Source organism: Haliotis asinina, chromosome 10 (assembly GCF_037392515.1).
Source record: "Haliotis asinina isolate JCU_RB_2024 chromosome 10, JCU_Hal_asi_v2, whole genome shotgun sequence".
Classification (NCBI taxonomy): Eukaryota; Metazoa; Mollusca; class Gastropoda; order Lepetellida; family Haliotidae; genus Haliotis; species Haliotis asinina.
The window spans coordinates 37,952,152-37,976,945 of NC_090289.1; the positions used below are offsets into that span (position 1 = coordinate 37,952,152).

General features: G+C 40.3%; 1 protein-coding gene across 1 annotated transcript in view; it reads right to left on the reverse strand.

Moving 5' to 3' along the window:
- The window catches only part of LOC137298255 (transmembrane channel-like protein 1), a 43,492-nt gene extending 26,119 nt beyond the window's left edge, over positions 1 to 17,373 (reverse strand). Inside the window, exons 1-2 of the mRNA XM_067830432.1 lie at positions 16,850 to 17,373; positions 62 to 211 (exon numbers count right to left, since the gene is read on the reverse strand). Of these exons, the coding sequence (XP_067686533.1) occupies positions 62 to 211; positions 16,850 to 17,373 (674 nt within the window). The remainder of the gene's footprint in view (positions 1 to 61; positions 212 to 16,849) is intronic.
- Positions 17,374 to 24,794: the final 7,421 nt, after the last annotated feature.

Consider the following 24,794-nt stretch of genomic DNA (forward strand, 5'->3'; position numbering starts at 1 on the left):
TGTTTTGAACTTCGATATTTCTGTTTATACTCGGCCGACAAGTTAACTATCTTGTTGATACCTCAGCATTTTCATCTTCTTTGACATCCGCCATGGCTGTGATTTGACGTTATCTATTATGTCCTTTTGTGTCTGTAGGTTCTCTAATAGTTCTTCCTCAGTGACGCTCTTCTGGCTTTCCGTGTACACCTGCATCAGTTCCTCCTCGTCCCTGAAACAACGAAGATGAGATGGAGACTCTGGGTCTCCTTCTCCTAGGACATGAAGCAGTGTCAGACACTGGGTCTCCTTTTCCCTAGGACATGAAGCAGTGTCAGACACTGGGTCTCCTTCTCCTGGGACAGGAAGCAGTGTCAGACACTGGGTCTCCTTTTCCCTAGGACATGAAGCAGTGTCAGACATTGGGTCTCCTTCTCCTAGGACATGAAGCAGTGTCAGACATTGGGTCTCCTTCTCCTAGGACATGAAGCAGTGTCAGACACTGGGTCTCCTTCTCCTGGGACAGGAAGCAGTGTCAGACACTGGGTCTCCTTTTCCCTAGGACATGAAGCAGTGTCAGACACTGGGTCTCCTTTTCCCTAGGACATGAAGCAGTGTCAGACACTGGGTCTCCTTTTCCCTAGGACATGAAGCAGTGTCAGACACTGGGTCTCCATAAGGACTGTAACTATGCATCGAACTATTGATTGATAGCAATTTTCTCCGATAGCAATTAGTCGATGGTAGAAACGAGAATCAATCAGTGCATCGATAGCCTGTGTGATTAGCGATAGTTTCAAGGCCGGGCGGGACAACTTAGGAATGGCCAGCGAGTTCTAACTTGACACACAGAAGGGAGCAAGCTACAAAGACATATTTCATATCATTGGAAAGATCTCGAGGAGATAAATACGAAACGTTTATGTGGCAGTGTGTCCACGTGTTAATAAGCTCACAAATTAGCTCTGAAAATGCATTTCTGCAGAAATTTCTGGCAGAAATTATTTCTACAGAAATTTCTGGCAGAAATTATTTCTACAGAAATTTCTGGCAGAAATGTTTTTATTTCACTACCTGAATTATCTTAATTTAACAAAATTAGAGAGCATAAGTGATGATATTGCTGCGTGAGTGGTAGTTTCATGCTTAATCCAAGTGATAAGCACTTAGCGTGATCAACTGATCTGATATTTTTGTTTCGCTACCAGAATTATTTTAGCTGAATAAGATTAAACACCATCGTTATATAATTTAATATAGACTTTCTTTAAATGATGTCGTTTTCCCCGTTTAAAGCCTATTAGTACCAGACAATTTTACAGTGTGAATTTGACCGTATTTCATTATAGCTTTTACAATTTAAAAGGCTTATGCATTATTCCCGCCCGTTTCATTATAACACAGTTGTAACTTCTTAGTTGATTCACGTCATGAAAGATTAATTTAAAAGTATTGGGTTGCATTTTCTAATCCCAATAAGCCTACATTGTTTTTGTATGCGATATGGGTTGAAGGCGAATAGAGGCGAAACCCGACATATACTACATACATACAATAATAACAATGTAAGACATGTGAGCCATAATTTCAATTCATCAACATGCCTGAAAAGACCAGCGTACCAGGTGAGATGATAAACAATACCTATGCGACAATGCATGAGTGTTCAAAGTGACAATACCCGCGAAAATGTAATTGCCTCGTTGAAACAATGATTTATGCCGAAGTGGCCACCTAGTTTTCACACCTGTTAATCCCATTCAAGAATGACTAATGTGGTACAATATCCCCTTTATATGTGTTGTTCCTACCTTTGTTTCACCAAGACTCTAGTGAGCGAATTATCGTCCCATCATGACAGAAGCTAGTGAGAAAATTTGATTGGCGTGTTTTCGTAGCAGAGGCCAGTGGTTGAAATGTTAAATTGCATAAATGTGTTTGTGATGATGACAGTTTATATCACTGTTCTAATGTACCGTCGGCATATTATCAGTTACATGTTTTTCAAACAGGAATAGGAAGAATTGTGGTGGTCACTCGTGGATTCGTACAAAATACAGCGTTAAACGGTCTGAAAATATTCCAATCATTATGATTCACCCATCCACTTCTAAGCATACACAATAGAAGTTGTTATCCATAACTACTATATACTGAAATGTTGGGTTTTGAAATATTGGCTTCCCGGTTCAAGCTAATCACTGCACATGTGCTATGGGTGGTGAAACCACTTCCCCCATCCATAGAAAATGCACCCCAATACTTTTAAATTAATCTTTCATGACGTGAATCCACTAAGAAGTTGCAACTGTGTTATAATGAACCGGATGGGAATAATGCATAAGCCCGTTAAAAGCTATAGTGAAATACGTTCAAATTCACTGTAAAATACTCGGTTATCTGGTACTAATTGGCTTTGAACAAGGAAAACGACATCATTTAAAGACAGCCTATATTAAATTATATAACGATGGTATTTAATCTTATTCAACTAAAATAATTCTGGTAGCGAAACGAAAATATCAGATCAGTTGATCACGCTAAGTGCTTATTACTTGGACTAAACATGAAACTACCACTCACGCAGCAGTATCATTACTTAAACTCTCTAATTTTGTTAAATTAAGATAATTCAGGTAGTGAAATAGAAAAATTCTGCCAGAAATTTCTGTAGAAATAAAAATTTCTGCCAGAAATTTCTGCAGAAATGCATTTTCAGAGCTAATTTGTGAGCTTATTAACACGTGGACACACTGCCACATAAACGTTTCGTATTTATCTCCTCGAGATCTTTCCAATGATATAAAATATGTCTTTGTAGCTTGCTCCCTTCTGTGTGTCAAGTTAGGACTCGCTGGCCATTCCTAAGTTGTCCCGCCCGGCCTTTTTGGTAACTGACTTTCGTTTATAAGCGCTGATCTCAGCAAATATTTTATTAAATATTTATGTTGTTTTGTATCTTATATTTCAATGAGTATATTTTTAACTGTTTACTTGATCTGGGTTTAAGGGTCTTGTCAGAGATTGAAATTACTTCAACCTGTTTTAATTTCATATAAACATTTATTTGGGAAATGACTTCAAATGAGACAATTCAAGGAGAAAATAACTACTGCAATATCATTGCAATAGCTGGTGGCAATAGACTTCCCCTCAACAGTGACCCCAAGTCTCCTTATATACTCAAAACTGAGGATAGGAGACAGAGTGAGTGAGTTTTCTACACCCAGCAATATTTCAGGTATATGGCGGGCGTTGTACATAATGGCGTTCGGACCAGGCAGTCCACGCAGTTGGGATGCGATGACATGTATCAACCAAGTAAGCAAGCCTGACAACCCGATTCCGTTTGTCCCTTCACGCCTACGTCAAACACAGATTACTGAAGACTAATTCTATCCCGATCTTACAATTTGTAAGAATCAAGATTTAACGTCGGTCTGTGAACAAAGATCAGTACAAGAAACTGGCTGGTTATCAGAACAAGGATCACTTTGTCTCCTTTTCATGGGTCATCCTTTTCTCCAGAACAAAGGTGTATATGAGACAGTGGGCACGCCATTGGCATGACTCATGTGTTGACTTTTCCTGAACTTTCCTGAAACCCATCTGTTTTTGAAAATAGGATTTTCTTCCATCTTTACTTTGCTGTTTGTCATTCAATTCCGTAAAGACCATTTGAAATATGCCTCAACACCACCGGAGCTGAAAGCTTCATAATGCAAATGAAATGTATACATTTTCGAACAAAATATAGTCCTTGTATACAAAACTGAAAAAAAGCCCCACAAAAACACCCCCACATCTCTGGCGTATTGTCGAGTCTTTAAAGCGAAGACATAAACATTTCATTTTTCGGACATTGCGTTTCTTTCTCTGTTCACTGTATATTTTATGCTGTGGCACAATAAGCTGTAATATGTCCATACAAGTGGGAGCATTGAACTCCTTATTTTGACTGTTTTATTAAAGCCCCCAACTGGTGAGCCAAGCATGAATATACGTGACAGAGGTAAACCATTCACTTGTCACGCAGAGTCGATTGTCCACGTGGAAGTAATCTGTGAAACCCATGTTTTGTCTTGGTATTGCTGGTATACCGCTGAATGGCCGTAAAACAACATTACCCTAACGCCCCCTCATCAACAAGCTGAACGTATTTACGTATCTAATTGTTCCATGAACTTTGCTTAGATTTGGGATTTCCTGTCTTATTTAGGAAAATTAGTTGTTTCCTGTCTGTCCTTTTGATTTCCATGCCGGCTTCCGTCAGGGCTTAGTCGTCACCTGATAGAAACCATCCCCGTGACTCGACTATTCTTCGTTACATGCTCTCCTGCTGATTAACCACTTAAAAAAACCCCGTGGACGCCTACCGATGCTAACAGTAAGACCATTTAAGACCTAAAAATGTCGATACCACATTGTTTAACCCACACATCGCGCGAGTTACCTTTCTTGAATGGCATTCGTGCGGATAACAGGAAAAATAATCGAAAAAAACGAGAAAATGATAGCAGTTGGACTCCCAAAGCTGTGGTAAAGAGTAGAGGGGTTAAAACTTGAAACAAGTCCCGTGTGCGCTAAGTGGAGGATATTGATTCCTGAGGATATGTGCTCTAATGTCAGCTTGTCACGCCAATGACGTCACAATCTGCGACAATGGTTTTGGCACCGTTATGGAATGGTAAAGTGCATCTGTCAAGTGTTGTTAAGTGAAGATTGTGATTTGCGGCAGTTTGTGTGAGGAACTGAACATATCTGGATTTGATAATATGTATGTACGTCGTCATTTTCCCGGGATGATTGAAAATGGTAGTTCATTAACACCTTTTTATTAGACAACCGGATATACGTTTTCGGTGTCTGGAATGAGCACTTTAGCAAGAATTAAACCATCCCCCGGGAGGATACGGGAAGGGTACAGTGGAACTACTACCTTTTTATTGCACGTCGGGTAGCAATATTGGGTTAATGTCAGAATAACGATAGTTAACAAAATGAAAATTGGTGGATATTGTTCCATAAATCACTCATGCTTTAATAACAAGTAAACCGGGAAGAGAATGTCGAAGGGACTGAGATCGGAACTGACCGCCATGCTTTAGGTCTCGTGAGTACTTCTCAAGTGGTCGATAAATACAAGAATCACAACCAAAAATATTATGTCACATTATTCCAGCACGTCTACTGAATATCTCGTTTTCCATGGCGATTTTCAAAGAATTAGCTACTATTCAGCAGTATTTTATTGACTATTACACGTGCATGCCAATGATTCGAAGCATATATGATACAAATACTTAAAAAGCAGTCCTCAAAAGTGATGGCAGTCGGCGCATATTATTTTATACAGCAATATTACTACATGTTCACATAGTTTTTATGTTACCTGGTCGTTTACATTTGACCTTGACCTCGAACCCACCTTTCACCTAGAGAAGGAACTCCATATGAGGATCGTCTCCTGGAATTCCGACGTTTGCTCTTGCGCCGATTGGCTTGACGCGCATTCCCACCATGTCCCCCTCCTCCTCCTGATTCCTCCAGAAACTGACCCATTGGGATGTAAAAGAGGACTGTTCAAGAGGCCAGGAACAGATCTCTTAGGACGTGTTTATTAATATTTGTCTCCAGAATGATAACAGTATTCCATCACATTGTGGCCCTTGAGATTCTTTCATAATTTACACAGTAATCCAATTCTCATTTGAGACATCATTCAGCGAACTTAATTGCCAAGTCAGGTTTTCTTATTGCCGATGTGCATGGAGGCTTGAAGATTCACATGGGTCCATGTCCTGATTACAGTATCTCCAAACATCACAGAAATATAAGACTGTGATACCAGGCCATACCTTCTCAAAGACCTGACAAACGATAATAGGAACGTTAACCTCTCAAAATCACTCCAAACCTCTTCGTTCCACAACAGTACAGGTTCCAATTATTTCAGAAATGTAAAACCAATAAAGAGTTTCCTTCACCTTTACACGTTTCATCAGCCGTCACCAAGGCACATGAACGCGGCTCGTCAATCAGCTTTCGTTGTTTATGACACAGTAAACCTTCTCGGACAAAGAAACAACAAAGATCGTCGCTCCGTTCGTCGTCGTCATCCAACACAGGTCTTTGTTCGCTCACCCAACTCTCATGACATGCACATAATTCAGTGTCGTTTATCATGCAAAATAGTCATTTCAATCCATAAATCTGGCATCAGCATTCAGTACAGTCCCATGTGATGTGAAGAATCTTTCCCTCGAGGAATCTCAGATCAGGCCACGTGGACTTTTTAGACGATGCATCGGGTAAATTCAAAACGATAACATCGCCACCGTTGAGTTTCTCTCAATAATACTCTTCATCCAATTAATGAATACATATGAAGGTTCTTGACACCCTGTGGATATTAATAGGTTTTTGACATCTGCGTTGGATTGAAGTTATCCTCTAAGAGCCTCTGAATTCAAAGCAACACAATTTAGCGTACATTTAAGCCAATCTGCAGCATGAGTTGTGTACACTAAGTTGGGTTGTGTACATCCTTGGAATAGCTGTCCTAATTCAATTCGGACAAATCTGTCATCTATGAGTACTCCCTCATACTGCTATCGTTCTACGTAGCATGTCGTTCTTCAGTCCCCCTTCTAACAGTAGGCGTGTTCAATGTAGAATTCATCGGAACAAACCAACACCACACCCCCGTCCATATCTGGCTTCAGGACCAATATGTTTACTTTACCCATACAGCTATAACAGCACCGTGTATACATATTAAATGCAAATGCATAAAATCTATGAATTATGTTTTTAGGTAATCATAAAACTTCGTATCCAACCTCCTCAATATGAATGTGATGTTTGTACAAAGCCTGCTGTAGCAAAGGTATAGCATGTTGTTAGCGATCTATATAAAGGCACTGGGTGGTGCTTATTTCAACACACTGTTATGTAATCCATTCTGGTATTTGTCACAATAGAATACTCCCGAAAGACTCATGAAGGGACACGATCCTTTGTCATTCTGTTTAAATGCACCCTGTTAATGACATCATGGACACACATTGATTTCAATTTGTTGGACGATCTCTCGCGTTCAGAAGCTCTTATAGAATAACAACATATTAAGAAACGACGCACATGTGACAATGTCCTTCAAGAACATATCACGACAAATAATAGAAATTAGTAATTCCTCAACTCCAAGCATTTTTCTTAAAACATCTCGTTTCTGTGACACAGATTCTGTCTAATCGTCATCTAGACAGTCTAAATCCACAGTCAGTAACACTTACGATCAACGCTTAGCATTTTGCCAGCCGTCTACTCGCAAATGATTCAACTTCCACCCGCAAGAAGGCGTAATTAATCTCCTTCACAATATTCACACCCGGGTTATAAATAATCCATGAAAGTCAAGATCCCCAAAGTATTACGTCTGTAAGCGTTGAAACCGTTGATGAAAATCGCTTCTGGCACTTAATGAAATCGCGAATCTTTTCGACTCCGCCAGAAAGACGTACCCCATGTACCTAGGAAGGTGCCTCGGGACAAAATGGACTACCTGACGTCTTCAAGGTGAATACAGGTAAATACAGATTACCGCACGTGAATACAGAATACAGGTGGAGGCAGGTAGCGCAGCTTTGACCCGGTGCTCAGTAAGTGTGTTTGATCTTTAAAGCGTACAGTGATTGTGTTGATGTTTATTCGGTGGACGACACTGGCGTGTACTCCCGATCAATTCAGTAATGGATGATCCTTGTCCGCATTTGCATCTCGTGTGAAATTTCTAGTGCCGCCATTGTGAAAGTCAAGAAACCTTTTCAACCCAGGTTTCCTTGGCAGAGAGGCCTAGCTCGATAATACGGATGATGGGTGGTTAACTCTTCATATCGTGGAGCATTTCAAAGAGGGTAGAAGATTAAATAGACTTTGGTGGGATATTTTTCATTAATGGATTAATAATTGGCATCACTCGTATCGTGTATGTTATTACTGGTAGCGAGATTTATTAAACGTTTTCATTTTGGTATTTATCACTCTTCAGATGAAAGTCCTGTCTGCCCATATCCCGGAAATATTTTGGTGGGGACATTTTCCTGTCGGTAACAAATACGGTGAAAGTTTCAAGACTGTAATCTGAATTCATTACTTGTAAAACTTTTTTCAGAAAAATAAATCGAAGAGGCCCTTATTGAGATTACTTTGAGTGTAAACCGTTTTTCAAATTTGAAAAAAATTTATCCAGAATATGATATTGTTTATTCATGTATTCATGCATTCATGCCAACAGGTTAATGGTGTATGAAGGGTTAATGGATTGCACAAAACACGTCATTGTCTGTCAGGGCCGTCATAATAATTCATTGATAGCTACATATTTGTTCTTCTGATATCATCCTTTTAAAATGAAAAAACACCCTCCTACTAATATAATCAGTGTTTATGATCAGTTGGTTCTGCCCACACTATAATCAATTTTCTATTGAAAGCAACTGGTATTGCCTGACGAAACGTTTCTACATATGCAAACTTAATGGTTTGAATATTAAGGTATTTAACGTATGGAGAGTTGTTGTTTCAGGTCCCATGTTCAACAAACTGTTGAGGTTCGGGGGTGGGTATCGGGGTGAGGATGGAGAGTTTTGTTTCATGTCCCATGTTCAACAGCAAAAACTGTTGCGGGGCGGGGGGTGAGTGTGATGGGTTTGGGGTAAGGATGGAGTGTTTGAGATGGAGTTGGATGTGATGTGATCTGTGTTCGTTTTGTTTTCTAAGGTTTTCGTTTTTGAGTTGTGCGGTGATGTTAGGGGCGAATGTGATTGGAGAGAGCTGGGGATTTCCCTGAAGAGCATATCCCCTTACCTTTGGACTTCATGATCCTCGATTCTCCCCTGATTTATACACGTGGAAAATGAAAGCGCTCAATTATTCCCATCGTAAGAAATCTGTGCTAAATACAAAATCCTTTTTCCACTGTACCTTGTATTAAATATTCTTAGGTAGTGTCGGGAACACGTGTTCTCAAAACAGTGAGCACACCCTGACCCACCTGTGGTAGAGTCACAAACACACGAAGCGGCATGGAATATAATGGGTGAGTATAGTTTTACGCAGCTTTTAGCAGTATTTCGTCAAATCCACGGAGGAGTCACAAGACTCCTGTCATGTCGGCGGTGGCGTATACACAAATCAAGTGATCAGTGGACCCGGACCCAGTGCACGCATGCGGACTTTTGCCGTGAAACTAATCAAACCAATAGTTTTGAATTTGTACAAGTGATAAGTGTCTGCAGTTCGTAAATAACAACTATAGTTACCTCTTGTTACTCGCGTTTTACTTATAGTTACTTAAGTAACACCTTCTATGTTGATTTAAAGAAATGTGTTACATTTTACCTACTACAAACCGACCCCGATTTTTCGACACCGCTGGACCCTGTGTCCGGCTAATCGAGATAGCACCTGTCGTAATTTTATAATTTACCATTAGCTTACGAATGTAGTAGTTCCACGAACACTTTCTGGCTAGCTATTCTCGAAACGTTCGTAACCCTACGAACGTCTTAAGCCCGTTCTTAACACATAGATTACGATCACAGTTAAGAATTCTTAGAGCTACGTACGTTTCGAGAATAAGGGTCCTGGATCGGGACCCAGGGCTGAATTAAGGGTTCACCATATACATGTACGTATTTTAGTGTAGTGGTTGTGGTGATATCAGTTCATTTGAGATTATTTCTTATTCCAAGATGGCGGTCCGAATGTAGGAGAAGATACTGCCTGTGTTATTTCTGGTACAAATGTGCTTAAAATGAAATAAAATACGTTTGGGTTTGAGAATCGTGGAAAATATCCCCTTTGTGGATAAATATGGGTGGGGTTGAGTGAGCGAGTGAGTGAGGTGCACCTGTGCAATGATCAATTTGTGGAATAGCATCAGTATGCAGACATTGTTTATTTCATCAAGAGAGTATAGCAATCACCAGTCGTCAATCATCCATAGTTTGACCTAATAAGAGATCAAAGCGATGTAAAGCTGGTCAATTAATTACGTACAAATGTGGAAACGTGGTCAAATTTGATGTATCGATTCAATTAACAGACCGCTAAGCGACTGAAAGAGGGTATTACTTTAATTGTTCATCAAGCAGCTGTTTCACTGTAACGACACTCATGGACGCGAGGGCCGGTCGGGATTTCAGCTCTCACAAACGTCAGAGTTTACTTAGGAGGAGAAATATTATCGTACAGTGGTAACGGACTGCAAGGGCAGCAAGTACATGTTTGGCAGCAGGGCGTGGAGGAATCTGCAGACATCTAGACCCTCTCAGCTTTTTTGGTAACATGGACAAGGCATCTGACCTCAGATCACACCCAACACAGGAGTGGGAGCTTGTATGTACTACATCTGGGCTAATCTAAGTGGTCAAAAGTCCGGTCCTCTTAACGATTCATATTTCTGTCAAAACAGACTCCAAACTGATAATTGCTGAAAGATCACGAACAGTATTATGCCAGACTGCTGGATCTTTACCTGCTGGGCCACCCGTTTTACTGTGAATAAACTTATGATCATGGTTTTCTGCCAGACTGCGGAATCATAACCTACTGAGCCATCCGTCTTACAGAGAGAGCAAGTCCGGCTCCTTGCCTTGGGTAATTGCGTTTCTTGTGGGCCAATGCTTTAAAGGTTGATCTTGAGGTCAACCATTGGTTTGTATTTTCAGACTAAATAGCTAACGTTAATATAGGACAGATAATGGTGACTGATGACAATACTCACTCGCTCATTCAAAGATCATATTATACCCTACCAAATTAAAAACTTGCCTGTAAAATTGAACACCACAGTGGAAGAGGTGTGCGCGCTACTCTGTGTGTTTATGATACTACTATCATCCAGGTGACAATAGAGACAAATATTGCAGGCCGTTCTATGAGCCCCTATGCGAACTTCACACAGATAGAAATACTGGAACCGTAGACGTCAATAACGCCTGTAACCGCATCTGTTACAGCAACACAAACGTCTTCTCATTGCAAGGAGAACCTGTCGGAACACTAACTGGAAATCGTTGCCCTTTGTTAAAGAGTTTAACATGTTTGAGTGAGTGAGTGAGTGAGTGATTGAGAATGAGTTTTTATGCCGAACCACATTATTTTTCCTGCTGCCAAGTCCTCTCTCAGTACTGAAGCCTTAAATGAATCAAGCCTAGATTTCCTCAGATTCTGAATCTCTGGGGCTGTCTGGGGCTGTCTGGGGCTCCTTTTCACGTATGAATTAGTTTGTTACTATGAAAATTATCTATAGTCTTCCCAGCTATATCCCTAATGTGTCCGGTCAAGTGAAAGTCTGTGGAACGGAAAGGCTATTCCTTGATATTATCAGCGGCGTTACGTAAGAGGTTGTACTTCAGAACTGTATTATGGCATGCTGAGGTGTCAGTTCAGATGTATGTACCTGTATGTAGGTGAATGGCAGAAGCTCTTGGATTAGGATTAAGAGTCAGCCCCAAGTGTATGGCAATACGGGAGTGAGCTGTTTTTTAAGGCCGACTTTAGCAATAATCCAACACTATCACGGCGGGGGACACCAGAAATGGGGGACGGACATGGTACCTATGGGGGAATCGAACCTGGACTTTCGGCGTGACGAGCGAAAGCGTTAGCCACCAAGCCACCCACCATCCCTTGCCAGGTCGGAGTCAGTATGAAGTGTCTGAGTGTCACTTGATCATCGCTACATATACTTGAAACTATTTTAAAAGAGACTGTAAACCCCATTTCACATCACATGGCACTTACGCATATTGTAGCTTAACTCTGACATCGGATATTAACACGTGTTCTGAATGTAATTGCTAGACGGAGCCCAGTTCTGTGTCGCTCCTGACTGTTTAGAATGGAACTGATATCCTTGTGCACCAAGCGCCTCCACCTATCTGGTGACATGTGAGTAAAGGGCACGAAAATGCCCCTAAAAAATGTATGACGATCGATCAGGCTTAATTCAATAATCAATATCAGACAATTGTCCAATTATATTAAGTCAGAAATCAATCAACAACAACAATACGATAACTGAGTGGCTTGTATAGATGATCGATCATCGGCATCGATCAGTTGATTAAAGCAGGTTTAGATGACAGAATGGCGAGTATTAACCTACAGAAATGACTGTGCACTATAAGCGTATTTAAAACACAACAGTAAACACCGTAACAAGGTCGTGGCAGAGATTTAAGCGAATCAAACTCAACAGTAAACATTTCACTACAGCTAAAATTCAAATGTCTTGAACTGTTTGGAAGTGTTTTATAAATTCAGACATGTAAATATACATTTCTATGGAACTGCACCTTAGCTATTCTCAAACCAAAGTCTGTCCCACCAGAAGAAACAGTATTCGTGCATGTGTTCAGATAGTGTTTTAAAATCAGAGATATATAACGAAAGTATAACAACTCTAAAGTTGAAATCTAACTACACGTTTAAAATTAAATTTCTTTCCATATCTCCGATTTTCTAAGCCAAAATGTTTATCTGCATTCTACCATAACCGCACAAAGACTTGACAGAATACATCCTGAGTTGGAAAATCAGATGTACATGATTGTATACCTCTGAAGTAAACAATCAGAATCCAGTATTTATGGAAGTCATGGAGGAATGACGCATGTGCACAAGATATATACACATGTGGAACACTCTGCTACTTCGGAGACCCGTCGTTTCTCGTCTGCTTTATTTTATCGTTGTTTAAAACCGCACTTAGCAATATTCAGTTGTGACGTGAAAAGACTAATCACTTAACGCCTCCACCGATGATCAATCTGTTAATTCCATCGACCTTTGTGGTACTTGTTACAAAAGTCTCACTCACGCTGCATGGTGAGATTCTTCTTCTTCTGAAATTCTTCATATAAGTTCAGAAATTTAAAAATATGAAGTGTGACTCATGTGTTCGATATATTGAATCTGTTACTGACTGTGATTGGCTTAACAATTGCTTTTATTGACTTTTAGATTAGATCTGATACTGAAACCAACTTCAATGTATTTAAGAAGTCGGTAAACATTGCTTATGAAATCACCATGGACAGTGTTTGCTTAATCATTGTTTGATCCATTGATTTCTCACTTTCAGCTGGAGAATAGAACTATAACAAACAGACCACAGTCCTATCTGTAGTTCTATCAAAGGTCTGTGGGAACATTGGGTTTTTTTGAGTGGCTGTATCGTCATGAAATTCATGCAAGTCCAGTTTTGTCTGCAACTGTCTTTGACAACTGATGCTCACTTTTCACATTCCCATAATAATTTGTAACAAAAATATGAAGCATTTGCATTGTGTTAATCAACAGAAACCTTACCTGTTTCAGCTAACAAAAATAAAGCATGGTTCATCTGATACAAGGTGCATCGTGATGTATTTTATACGGGTGTCATATTTATGTTTTGGCAGTGTTTCGATTACTTTTACAGGCGAGTAACGTTCGATAAAATTATGCTTGTCGTAATAGGCGACTAACGGGATCGGGTGGTCAGGCTCGCTGACTTGGTTGACACATGTCATCGGTTCCCAGTTGCGCAGATCGATGCTCATGTTGCTGATCACTGGATTGTCTGGTCCAGTCTCGATTATTTACAGACCGCTGCCATAAAGCTGGAATATTGCTGAATGCGACGTAAAACTAAACTCACTCAGTCACTTATTCCATTGGTCGCACAGTGGACATCATGAATGTCCAGAGTGAAAAATCCTTTCTGGACGAGCCAACATTTTCACCACAAGACTACAAGACGTTGTTGTTTCATGCTGAAGTACCATCTCGCCCCACACTAGGTGTTGTGATCAATGCCAGATCAAAGCTTATTGAATTGGCTACAAACTATTGGAAGACATATTACAATTATGACACTAGGAGTCTGGGAATACATCGAAACACAATGAATAGATCTGGCTTGAGTAAACTGCCAATGGCAAAACTTTCAAACAATTGTGACATGAATTCTAAATATGATAGAAACTGAAAGAAGAGCGACGTGACAGTTCATCAATAATCAGTGCGAGTGTGTGCCTCTGTTCATACGCGACAGGAGCATCGTCCCCGTAATATCATGACGGGGGACACTAGAAATGGGTTCACATGTTGTACTCTTGTCGCTAAATGAAAATTTGGCAAGTGCAGGACGACCGAACGCTTTAGCCGTTTGGTCACCAGGATAGCTATCATATAATATTCTTCTGATCGTCCGAAGAACTGAGAATGTCCTACAGAGGAATCTTACTAGGGGAACACCTTGACAGCAGTACCTTCGATTGATGAGATCAATATGTTTATTTACAAACACAAACTCATAGCAGAGTATTGCGGCAGAAATAATAAACCGCACAATTACTAAACCATTCCACTAGAGACGCGTAAAAAATCTCAGTTTATGTAATGAGCATCGCAATTACCAAATCCTTCGAACAGAACCCGTTTTACATGACAACTGTATGACTGACAGATCAATGGGAAACAAACAACCGTTAATGTCACATTGTTCTATAGATCGAACCATCACAGAATCAATCAGTGAACATGAGCAAATCCCTTGCTCCACTACCAAGAGAGTGATTTAGGTTTAATTTGACGTTGTCGGTGTGCATCCTTCTCTCTTTGCATGAAAGTACTGAATAATAAAACCCTTTTACAATCGATGGAGCTATTTTTTACAAACAATACGCATGAATTGTATCAGCGATCAATGAACAATTGGACAACACCGGCTAGTAAAACCATACCATACAGACACACTCATGATCATTGACGCTCTATTGTATCGTAAGAAAGAGGTGCTAATCTTTTTAATGGAACGAGATGATTGCAAGCTGTGTATAAACTTCTGAGAATTATATTACCTTATGTCATACAAATCCGTGAATATTGACCTCGGAATATTTGCGTTTAAGCTGACACGGATTAGATTTGACATCTACAGTTGAGAAATCCAGTACTCAGTTTTGAGTATCCAGATGATACTACTACTACTATATATGCATGAACAATTATCGCAACACCTACGTTTTTGAACCCCATATTGCCATTTATACTGATATCACAGTTCAAACATATTTGTTTGTATGACATTTGTGACCTATCTTGCAAACCATACACCGATTTTATATCATGATGAATAACAGAATCAAGCTGTACATGCATTTCCACTCACCCAAAGGGCCATTCCACGTGCATGCACGTCAACAGTGTTCTGAAGATGCGATTAGAACCAGTCATATCCAATTATACTCATGGAAAGATCATTTTTAATTGTTTTTCTCTGATAGCCATTTATCATAACTAGCCTATTTTTGTTAGTACGATCATTGTAACCATTCAGACACAACATACACTGATTCAAGATGTCGTTTGCCACGATCAAAGACGAGCACAGCTGCAATATGTGTACCCGTCAATGAGAAAATTTCAAGTTTCAGTGTAATGTTTTTACAATTCGATAACTTGGAAAATAAATTGATTCCATTGTTGATAAGCAAATCTGGAGTCTCCCAACTGACATATGTTCAAACACGGAAGGCTATTGGTGCCATGTCACTTTGGGTCTATACAAGAACTGTTAGGTGTTATTCATCGACTAACAACCCTTTGGCCAGAAGATAGCAACAAACTAATGGCGTTAGCGTTCATGTCGCGTGTTAAAACAGTGATTTTTTTCTAATGTTCATTTGTCCGAATGAACTGTCCGAAATTATTCGCAATCTATTCGATGTCCAGAGAACAAAGCACGTTGGGTGTCAGGCTCGACATCACAAAAATCTGACGTCATAGGAAAGAACGAAATTCGATTTCTGTGTTCATGACTGATGGCCCAGTTCATATTTGACATCGCAGAAACACTGCATATGCATAGCTGAATATCTTGGAACATATGCCGTCTGGCGGGGGTTCGTTTATGGTGTAGGAGGGTCTCTCGCATAACTGTAAACGTGAACTCGGACAAAATCTGATTGGACAAATGTACCCATCACTGAAAACCTAAAGAACAAGCGGAATAATTTTAGGTGGTTTCTCTGTATCCCTAAAATTTACAGAATTGGAAATGGGATGTGTCAAAATAACTCACTTTGGCCTAACTGGGCATTCAGTGGGATGCGTAAGAGGATATTCAAGAAAGCTTGTTTACGCGTAAAATCGGTCAAAACTTAAAATAGGAATAGCTGCTGAAAACAATAGATCAGACTATAGATGGCAATACGGTCGCTCAGACAGGTATAACGACGGACCATCGGCTCAGCTTGCATGAAATGCATGCTCTGCACAAGGGGCACAAGGGCCATAGCAAAGATATTTTTTAAATTTTGTATTTGATTTTGTATGTTGAATATGTCTCATATATTGCTGAACATCGTGTGTGTCTTTCTTTCTTAAAGTTTCTGTTGAGGTATGTAAAAGAGTATGATACCCGATACCAACAGAAAAGAACCACCCGAAGATCGACAGGATATTGTGTGTAAATCGCTTTGTCCCTCAAGTGACTAATTCCCCTAAATGATTAATATCAATAACTGAAATCTCTATGCCCGAACCCGGACCCGACCCCAACCATCGTCTGCTTCACCCGTCCTGGTTTTGCTTTTGAGACGACATTAAGGAATATTTTTCTTTTTTGTACTACAAGTTGCTTTTGTGTGGGTGGGATTGGTAGGACAAGAACTGATCTACCTGTTTTGGAACCATCACCACCACATCTACCACTTTTACGTTTTCATCGGTCGACGTGATCTGTTTTGAACGATTATCGGGACTCTCTGGCACTGAAGATATGAAATGTAGTAAAGCCATGAAAACTTACAGCTGAAACGCGCTGCTCTTCCTCCCCCTTTTCCTCATAACAGAGCGTCGCCTGGCGTAGCTGGGGCTCGGATGACTTGACGTGCTTTCAAGTAAATCATCCCCTTCATCGCCAACCTCGTTGTCTTCTTTGACATCTAAATGGATGTTCTTATTTTGATTTGATTTGATATTTTGATTATGCGTATGAGTATTCACTTTTTCCGCGGTCTCTATAAATGAGGTAGGACTTAAACCATCCCCTTGCTGCCACCCGTTCAAAGGTTTGTTATTTTCGGTAATGTCATGAGGTAGCTGTGGAGTTCGTTGATGTAGAACTGGTTTCTTTACTGGTTTCAGGACACATTCCTTATAACCACCAAATATTGAGGATTTGAATTTCACACGAATCTCTGTTGTTTGGGGATACCGATGCTGTAACGTCCTGTAGTCAGGAACGTCTGACACAACGAACGGATCCCTCCCTCGTCGAGAGTGGTGTCCAGCACCATATCCGAGGTACGGCTGAGGCTGTGTTTCATTCATTTTAGCTTACTGTCATGATCGCTTGACAAAAGCGCCAGGTAATACCTGAAAAATACGTAGATAGAATATTAATCTATAGTGAACCTGCAAAGCCGCATTTCTGTATTTGGTTGTTTTATGCGCTAATGATTATCGTTCCAGAACATTACTTCAAGACCTATGGATGTGTGAGTGAGTAGGGTTTTTTTTCTCATGAAAATGAGAAGTGGTCGAAGCGTTCGCGCGTCACACAGCGGTCTAAACTTTTCCAATGGAGAATCTGGCCTTGGCTGAACATCCCCCTGGGAAGTTTTGGCTACGGATATTCTTAGCCCGTGTAAAGGTTAGGCCAAATCTTCCCCACTGTTTAAAGTAAGATATTTGGTCTGTTTTCTATGATATTCGGATGTTCTGGCCTTGCTGGGCCTCTTCTTCTCCACTCTCGTTCTCATATCAAAAGAGGGATATTCTAAGGGGGGGGGGGGGGGGGGGAGAGTTCTGGTCCAGTTAGGCTTCTTCTTCTGCACCCTTGTTTTATGTCAAAATGGGCAGAACAAGTTATTACAAACATCAGAATGGCAGTAGTTTTGACTTAAAGTTTGGTACACATCTTTGCCAAAGAGTACCTTCTTGCCTCTGACTTTAGTGTAGTGATTTGAATGCATACGTGTTTGAACAGCATATGTCTTTACATCACATACACAGGTCTCTTGTTCTCTTATCATGCTGTTTATTATCTAATATTTGTTGCACTTATGCATACATATAATGGAACATTATTAACATAAGCTATTTTACTGATTCATAATCACTTTTGGTAAATGAAATAGGTTTCAGGTATCCATGGGCCCAGTATACCTCTTATCAAACCTTGTCCTAGATTTTCGAAGCTCTCTTAGTGCTCTTTAAGATAGTCGTAAGTTAATGTTGAGGTATGGCATTTACGACTACCTTAGCGATAAGAGAGCTTCGAAAATATAGGCCCTTGTCTTTTGCATTTAAAATATAGCATTATAGTGGAATGATAGAACATACAGCATTTGATATAGATATTGTGCCGTCTGTCCAAATCATGTGGGCGTGGACATACAAGTGAAAACATGGTATTTAGTTTGTATTATTACATTATGTTTATTCATTTGGAATTAGGAAGCTGTGGTTCAAACAGGATTTTTGTTACCAGTGGTTGTTTAAAGTTTCGTTCACATGTCACACAGATACATATTGATACCAAACTATTGTCTTTCATTTCCTGTTACGCTATGGAGTCTACTACATACATAACAATCAGCCTGATGTTTCAGTTTCAATTGTTTGGTACTGAATTGAAAGAAACCATCCATTTTTCTCTCGATTATTCCTCCCATATATTTCCGGATTTGGCTTTTTATATAAGAACATGTGTGGGGGGAAAGCAGCTTTTAAAGAAGATTCAAGGGTGGGAAAAGTTTAACCGAGGACAATCTTTCCCCGGGGAAGATTAAGTCTAGGGGGGTAAAGTTTGGTCTGGGTCAGAGTTTACCCATGGAACGATTGTCCAAGCCCAAAGTTTACCCGGGGAAGATTAGGCCAGTGGGAAAGTTTGCCCTGTTACCCCGGGTTCAATGGGTGGAATTTGTGAAGCCCATTTTTAGTGTCCGCTGTCGTGATGTTGCTTGAATATTGCCCAAAGCGGCGTAAAACCAAACTCATTCACTCACAATTATATGATGATCGGGATGATACGGGTATCATGGCTGCGATTCGTATCTCAGGTTTGCTGGGCATCGAGGACCAATAACAGTGCAGCCAAATACCGTTTTTGAAATTCTTTAGTCAAAACACATTGCGCACACATCTTTTCACTGGCAGTTTATACAAGCCTGTTCGTTTCTAGTTTTGTAATCACACGCATTGTAACAACGTATTTAAGCATATATACGCATAGTATAATAAACATCTGTACAATCAGGTAACCAAACATACAACTTGATTTCAGTAACTGACCCTCCCCGCATCTTTAGTATTAGTATATCTCGATAAACACTGGTATCGGAACGAACATATTTTAGACCCGTGCCTATTTCTAAATATACTCCCAACAACGCAACACTTACCTTCCTGGATCCTTTCAGTAAAGTGATAACTATATATATACATTTATACATTGATATATCTCCCATTCTAACTGATGAACCAGTCTGTTTTGACAACGTGGAACATCAGATACACAATTTTAGGAAAGAAAATGAAAAAAAATAAGTTAATGATTCCGCACTTTTCTCCAATAACGACCTTCAAACACGTGCTTAAGCCCTGACATTGTCAAACCCTCTCTACAAATACATCGTATTGCCTTGCATCTGTACACACAGCTTGAACAAATAAAACTTAAAAAGCTCATAGCAATCAAAACATGTGAAGATATGTCATTAGTTAAATCACATGTTCCTGATACAACCTGACAATCAGGATAAAAAACTTACCCCGGGAGTGTTTTTCCTACAAAATGTTTGTGCTAGTGCAACAGCTACAATGAAAGTTTCTAATGGAGGGGAGTCTGTACACACGAAGTCCTCTGTCAAATGTCATGGGGATAGCTAGACGATGGTGTATCGTGAAATGTTTAATTATTACTGACACTAACAATGCTCTTTCACTCGCGGACATAACGGAACAATGCACACCAGTAGCTCTTACCTGAAATCTATATGTGATTCATCGAACGCTTGAAAGCGACTCTGCACACCTTTGAGAGCCTCTGCTGGACAATGCGATCTTCATATAATTATGCATATCAAATCGCTGAACAAACACGATTCAGCTTTTTGTATTCTCGCAGCTTATTGTTCTTATGATGGGTCTGTGTCATATATGTCCAACACGGCAAGAAATAAACGTCGGAATCCATTTTGGACCGGACTGTTTTTGTGTACATCATAAGAAAAGGTGTTCAGTCGGTGAGTGAGGGAGTTTTAAGCTGCTAACAATATTCGAACAACATCACGGCGACGGACACCAGAAATGGGCTTCACACATTGTATCTGTGTGGGGAATCGAACCTGGGTCTTGAGTGCGATGGGCGAATGCTTTAATTACTAGGCTACTCCACAGTCCCTAATCGGTTTGAACACCGGGTGTTGATACACACTAATAAGCTGCAAGAAATCAGGAGTCTACAGAGACTGAAAAATGAAGATCACGAGTGGTATCTGAAGATCACGAGTGGTATTTGGATATTTGCTTCAGCCATTCAGAAATACAACCCTAATGAAGTAAATCCGCCGGCTGGGTAGAAGTCACTTGGTATATTAATATAAGGGGTGGCTCTTCTAAATCCCTACGTCGGCCGGACCAGATGTTTCGCATTGTGTACATGTCATTTCTCAGCCTATCATGAGTTACTACTAACAGATAGTCAGTATTTGCACATCAGTCACTGTGAGTATTGGTGTACATACGTCAGTTCATCTTTCAAGGGTAGTTTGTCTTTTTTTTTAAAATTACACACTTTCATACTAGAGGTTCAAACATTATTAAGAATTGTGTGTTAAGCTAGAATTTACGATGACACTTATCAGTAATAGTACAGGCACATGGATAATTTTATGGTTGCTTGTTTGTTTAGTGGTTTGCTTGTCAAAGTATTATTCTAGCTACATGACTATGGACTGACTTAGTCTGGACCAGACAATCCAGTGTTAAATGCAGTGAGGAAGACACGCCAAAAATGAAACATACAGTTTTACGGATTACAACTTCTTGTTTGTTACGTTGTTATGTAGATTCTTACATCGTTTTCTAGCTAAATGTGAATACAACGAAATAGAAGCTTTACATGGTATGTTATGAGAAACAGCGGATTAACATTAAACAGCAGCATGTGATAGAATAAACAAGTGGTACATAATTGGAAGAGGCCAACAGGGAACTAAAACAACGAAGAGCTCTAGTGATGAAGCCAATGACGAGTGGAATTAAGGAGTAACAACAAACAGACACAATGCTTAGATAGTCTATGGTTTGGCCAGACCATCTTGCGACAAACACGGTTTGTGAATGTGCGTGTGCGTGTGCGTGTGCGTGTGCGTGTGCGTGTGCGTGTGAGTGTGAGTGTGTGAGCGTGAGCGTGAGTGTGAGTGTGAGTGTGAGGTGTCTATACACAGAGGGGGATTATATCTAAGCAAAATACCTACGATTGATACAGACTGCTCCCCTCGACGCTTCTTCTTCGGCCTCTGTTGCTAACCAGTACAGAAATTGTCCAGTTAATGTTCGATTTCCATTAACATGACCCTTCAAGGCAACGTCCCCTATGCGTTGGATTATATAAATGTTACCTGTTTTAGCTGTATTTCATTTAACATGAACGCTGTTTGCAACTGATCTGTGAATATATAGCGAGAAATTATTTCAGGTTAATTATTTCAAATTAAATTGCAATAAATACCACAAACAGATGTTTCAGTGTTTATGTAGCTTTTGAAGATACATTCATTACCGTTTGTTGATCACTTTTGGTTCTGGTATTGATAGGTCTTAACCTTGTAAAACTAAACCCAAAGCACAGTCGTGGGTTATTTTTATTACCTGTTCCCAGGCTCTCTTGGAAAGCACGCTAAATAATGATTAACTCATAAAGATAATATACCGTATACTACCTTTTGTTCAGCTTCGGTGGTTCAGTGGATAGAACATGGATAGAATGTTCGGCGAGTAGAATGGTCGGTGGTTAGACACGTCTCCGGGTTATACAGTAACCTTAAGAAATGATACTTGTTGTTACCCTGCCTTTTGCTCGGTATTCTGATGACAAAAACAAGGTCTGGTCGGCTTGATGTTAGTATACCGCGTTTAACTGGGGATCTATAATAACATGAAGAGTGTTCTTTCAGTAGCGCTATAAAACTGGCATCGGTAAAGACTGATACACATGCGAACGTACACGTCTCACTAAGCAAATAATCCCAAACCGTAGTTTAACTTCATTTTACCTCATCTACTTTGGGAAAACAAAAGACCCCTTGTTCCATCCGCCATACCTTACACGATTAAACACGTCCTGGAAGGGAGCTGAATTTTGAACAGTGTGTGATAGAATGTTTATGCTAGTAGAGGTTTTTTAAAATGTAAAATGGTAAAACTGTTTAAATAAATTATCAGTGAGTTCTATCGATCCCTTCAAAAACTTCATAAGCGAAACGCCATTCGTTTGATGTTGGCTACCTGGAGGCACATTATTGCCATTGTTGCAGCTATGCATGTGCGCTTGCTCATCCTTTACTGACTCCGATTATATCCCGATGAGAATCAGCCATCACTATCAGCCAGGTGAATACCTCGTCTCTTATCTAACTACACTGAGACGAACGCCGGGGGAGTGCGTGCACGTCCCTGAAGTGTGTAACTGTTACAGTTCCATGGCAACACGTGTTTATGTTACTTGTTTAAATATTCCAGCTACATGCTGGCGTGTTTAACTCGCTATTGGGATAAATTGTCTCTCAATGAATAATTAAATGTCAAACCTACATGTAACCGCACAAAGAACAAACACTTGTATTCAGTGTATTCAGAAAAGCGGACGCGGCAAAAATCCAGGACTCATTTTGTAGTACTGATAACCATGGTCGTACCACGTTGACATGGTCAGTCATTTTCAAGCTAAGTTGACCCATCCTCCATAAATAACACATCAGAGTACAATGTCATTATCTTTGATGACCGCCGTCAACTACAATAACATCATCGACCCACCTCTACATTGATTCATAGATAGAAGACGTGGAATTTGACATTGAGGCATTATATTTTGAAGAGATGGCTTGTTCCAGAATTTGCTCACGAGTTTGTCCTGGAAGATCTCTCTAGTGTATTCTGCGACTCATAACCATAATGTTCCAATCATGCTATATGAGTAAGCCAAGATAGAGCTGCTACAAGTTAAGGTACGACTTTGCGCCCATTGAAATCTCCAATGGAACGTAGCCTAGCATTGCCGTCCATGAAGACTGGCGCTGTGTTCAGAGGATGGTTATCGAAATGTGGTACAACAACCCCGACTTGGATGTCAGTGATGTACCGTTGTCTACTCAGGTTCTGTCTGGACCTCACAATGTCAGATTTACAGCCATGTGTGAGGCACACCCACGTCACCAGGGAGCCATGTGTGGTTCCATGTTTCTGCAGTGCCAAACACGAGCTCGGCGGCCAAAAGTCGACTTTCGTCGTCCGACCTGTTCCCCGTCAAATCCCAGTGACACTAGCATGCCAACATCCAGCGTACCAATATCCTTCCGTCCTTGAGCAACAGTCAGCTGAAGAGGACCTATATTTGCTGATCAAGAACAAAATCAATTGATTTTCCCAGTTAGCGAGCTGTAAGAATAGTTTAATGAAACTTGAACTTTGCTTAATGACGGTACATGTAATGTATATGGTACCACTGTTGTCATTCATGCACCACGGAGGAATCAAGCACCATGGCACCTTGAGAGCTCAGGGTTGTCTTAACTCTGTTGGACCCCATATGTAAACAATGTTCCTCCGTCCTCATCATTCACTACATATCCATATTGCCAGAAGTTCCTGCCAGCAATCCAGCTTGTCGGAGGAGGCAAATAACGGGATCAGGTGGTCAGGTTCGCTGGCTTGGTTGACACACGTCATCGTACAGTTTCGTACATGATGTTTATCACTGGATTGGCTGTTTAAAACGCAGCTACCAACAGACCGCTGCCATAAATCTGGAATACAGCGAGGTGAGGCGTTAAACAACAAAGGGACGTATTGCCAGATCCTGTTTCTAGACTGTCAGTACTGTGCTCGTAGACTTCAGCTAACTGATCAGAGTGAGTCAGTTTAGTTTTACGCAAGCTATATAACGTCGGTCTGTAAATAATCGAGTCTAGACCAGACAATCCAGTGATCAACAACATGAGCATCTATCTGCGCAATTGGGACCCGATGACATGTGTCAACCAAGACAAGGAGCCTGACCACCCGATCCCGTTAGTCGCCTCTTACAACAAGCATGGGTTGCTATTCTACCCTGGACCTTCACGGGTAATGTAAGCTAACAGATGAACATCTAAGACATGTATCAGTTGTCCGTCCATGTAACTTAGAAACATTTAAAGAAACGTTGAACCAAACTCGCTCACCAAATCTGTATATCCCATCCAATCCTTTCATTCTTTCATTAAATCACTGCTCTCTTTACCATCTGTATGTGCGATCGAATCACCCTCCATCAACCCATCTGTAATTATTTCTTGATATGTTTGTTCACAAATGACGATACCATCAACTACACTCTAGAACCAACGTATAAACGGAACTCAGTTACAACATACTTACAACGTACAAACCATACTTCTCCAGATGTCAATCACAGATACGCATTCGTGCAAAGACCTTAGTAACTTACTCCTTCGCGTCAACTGTAGGTCAATACATACAGT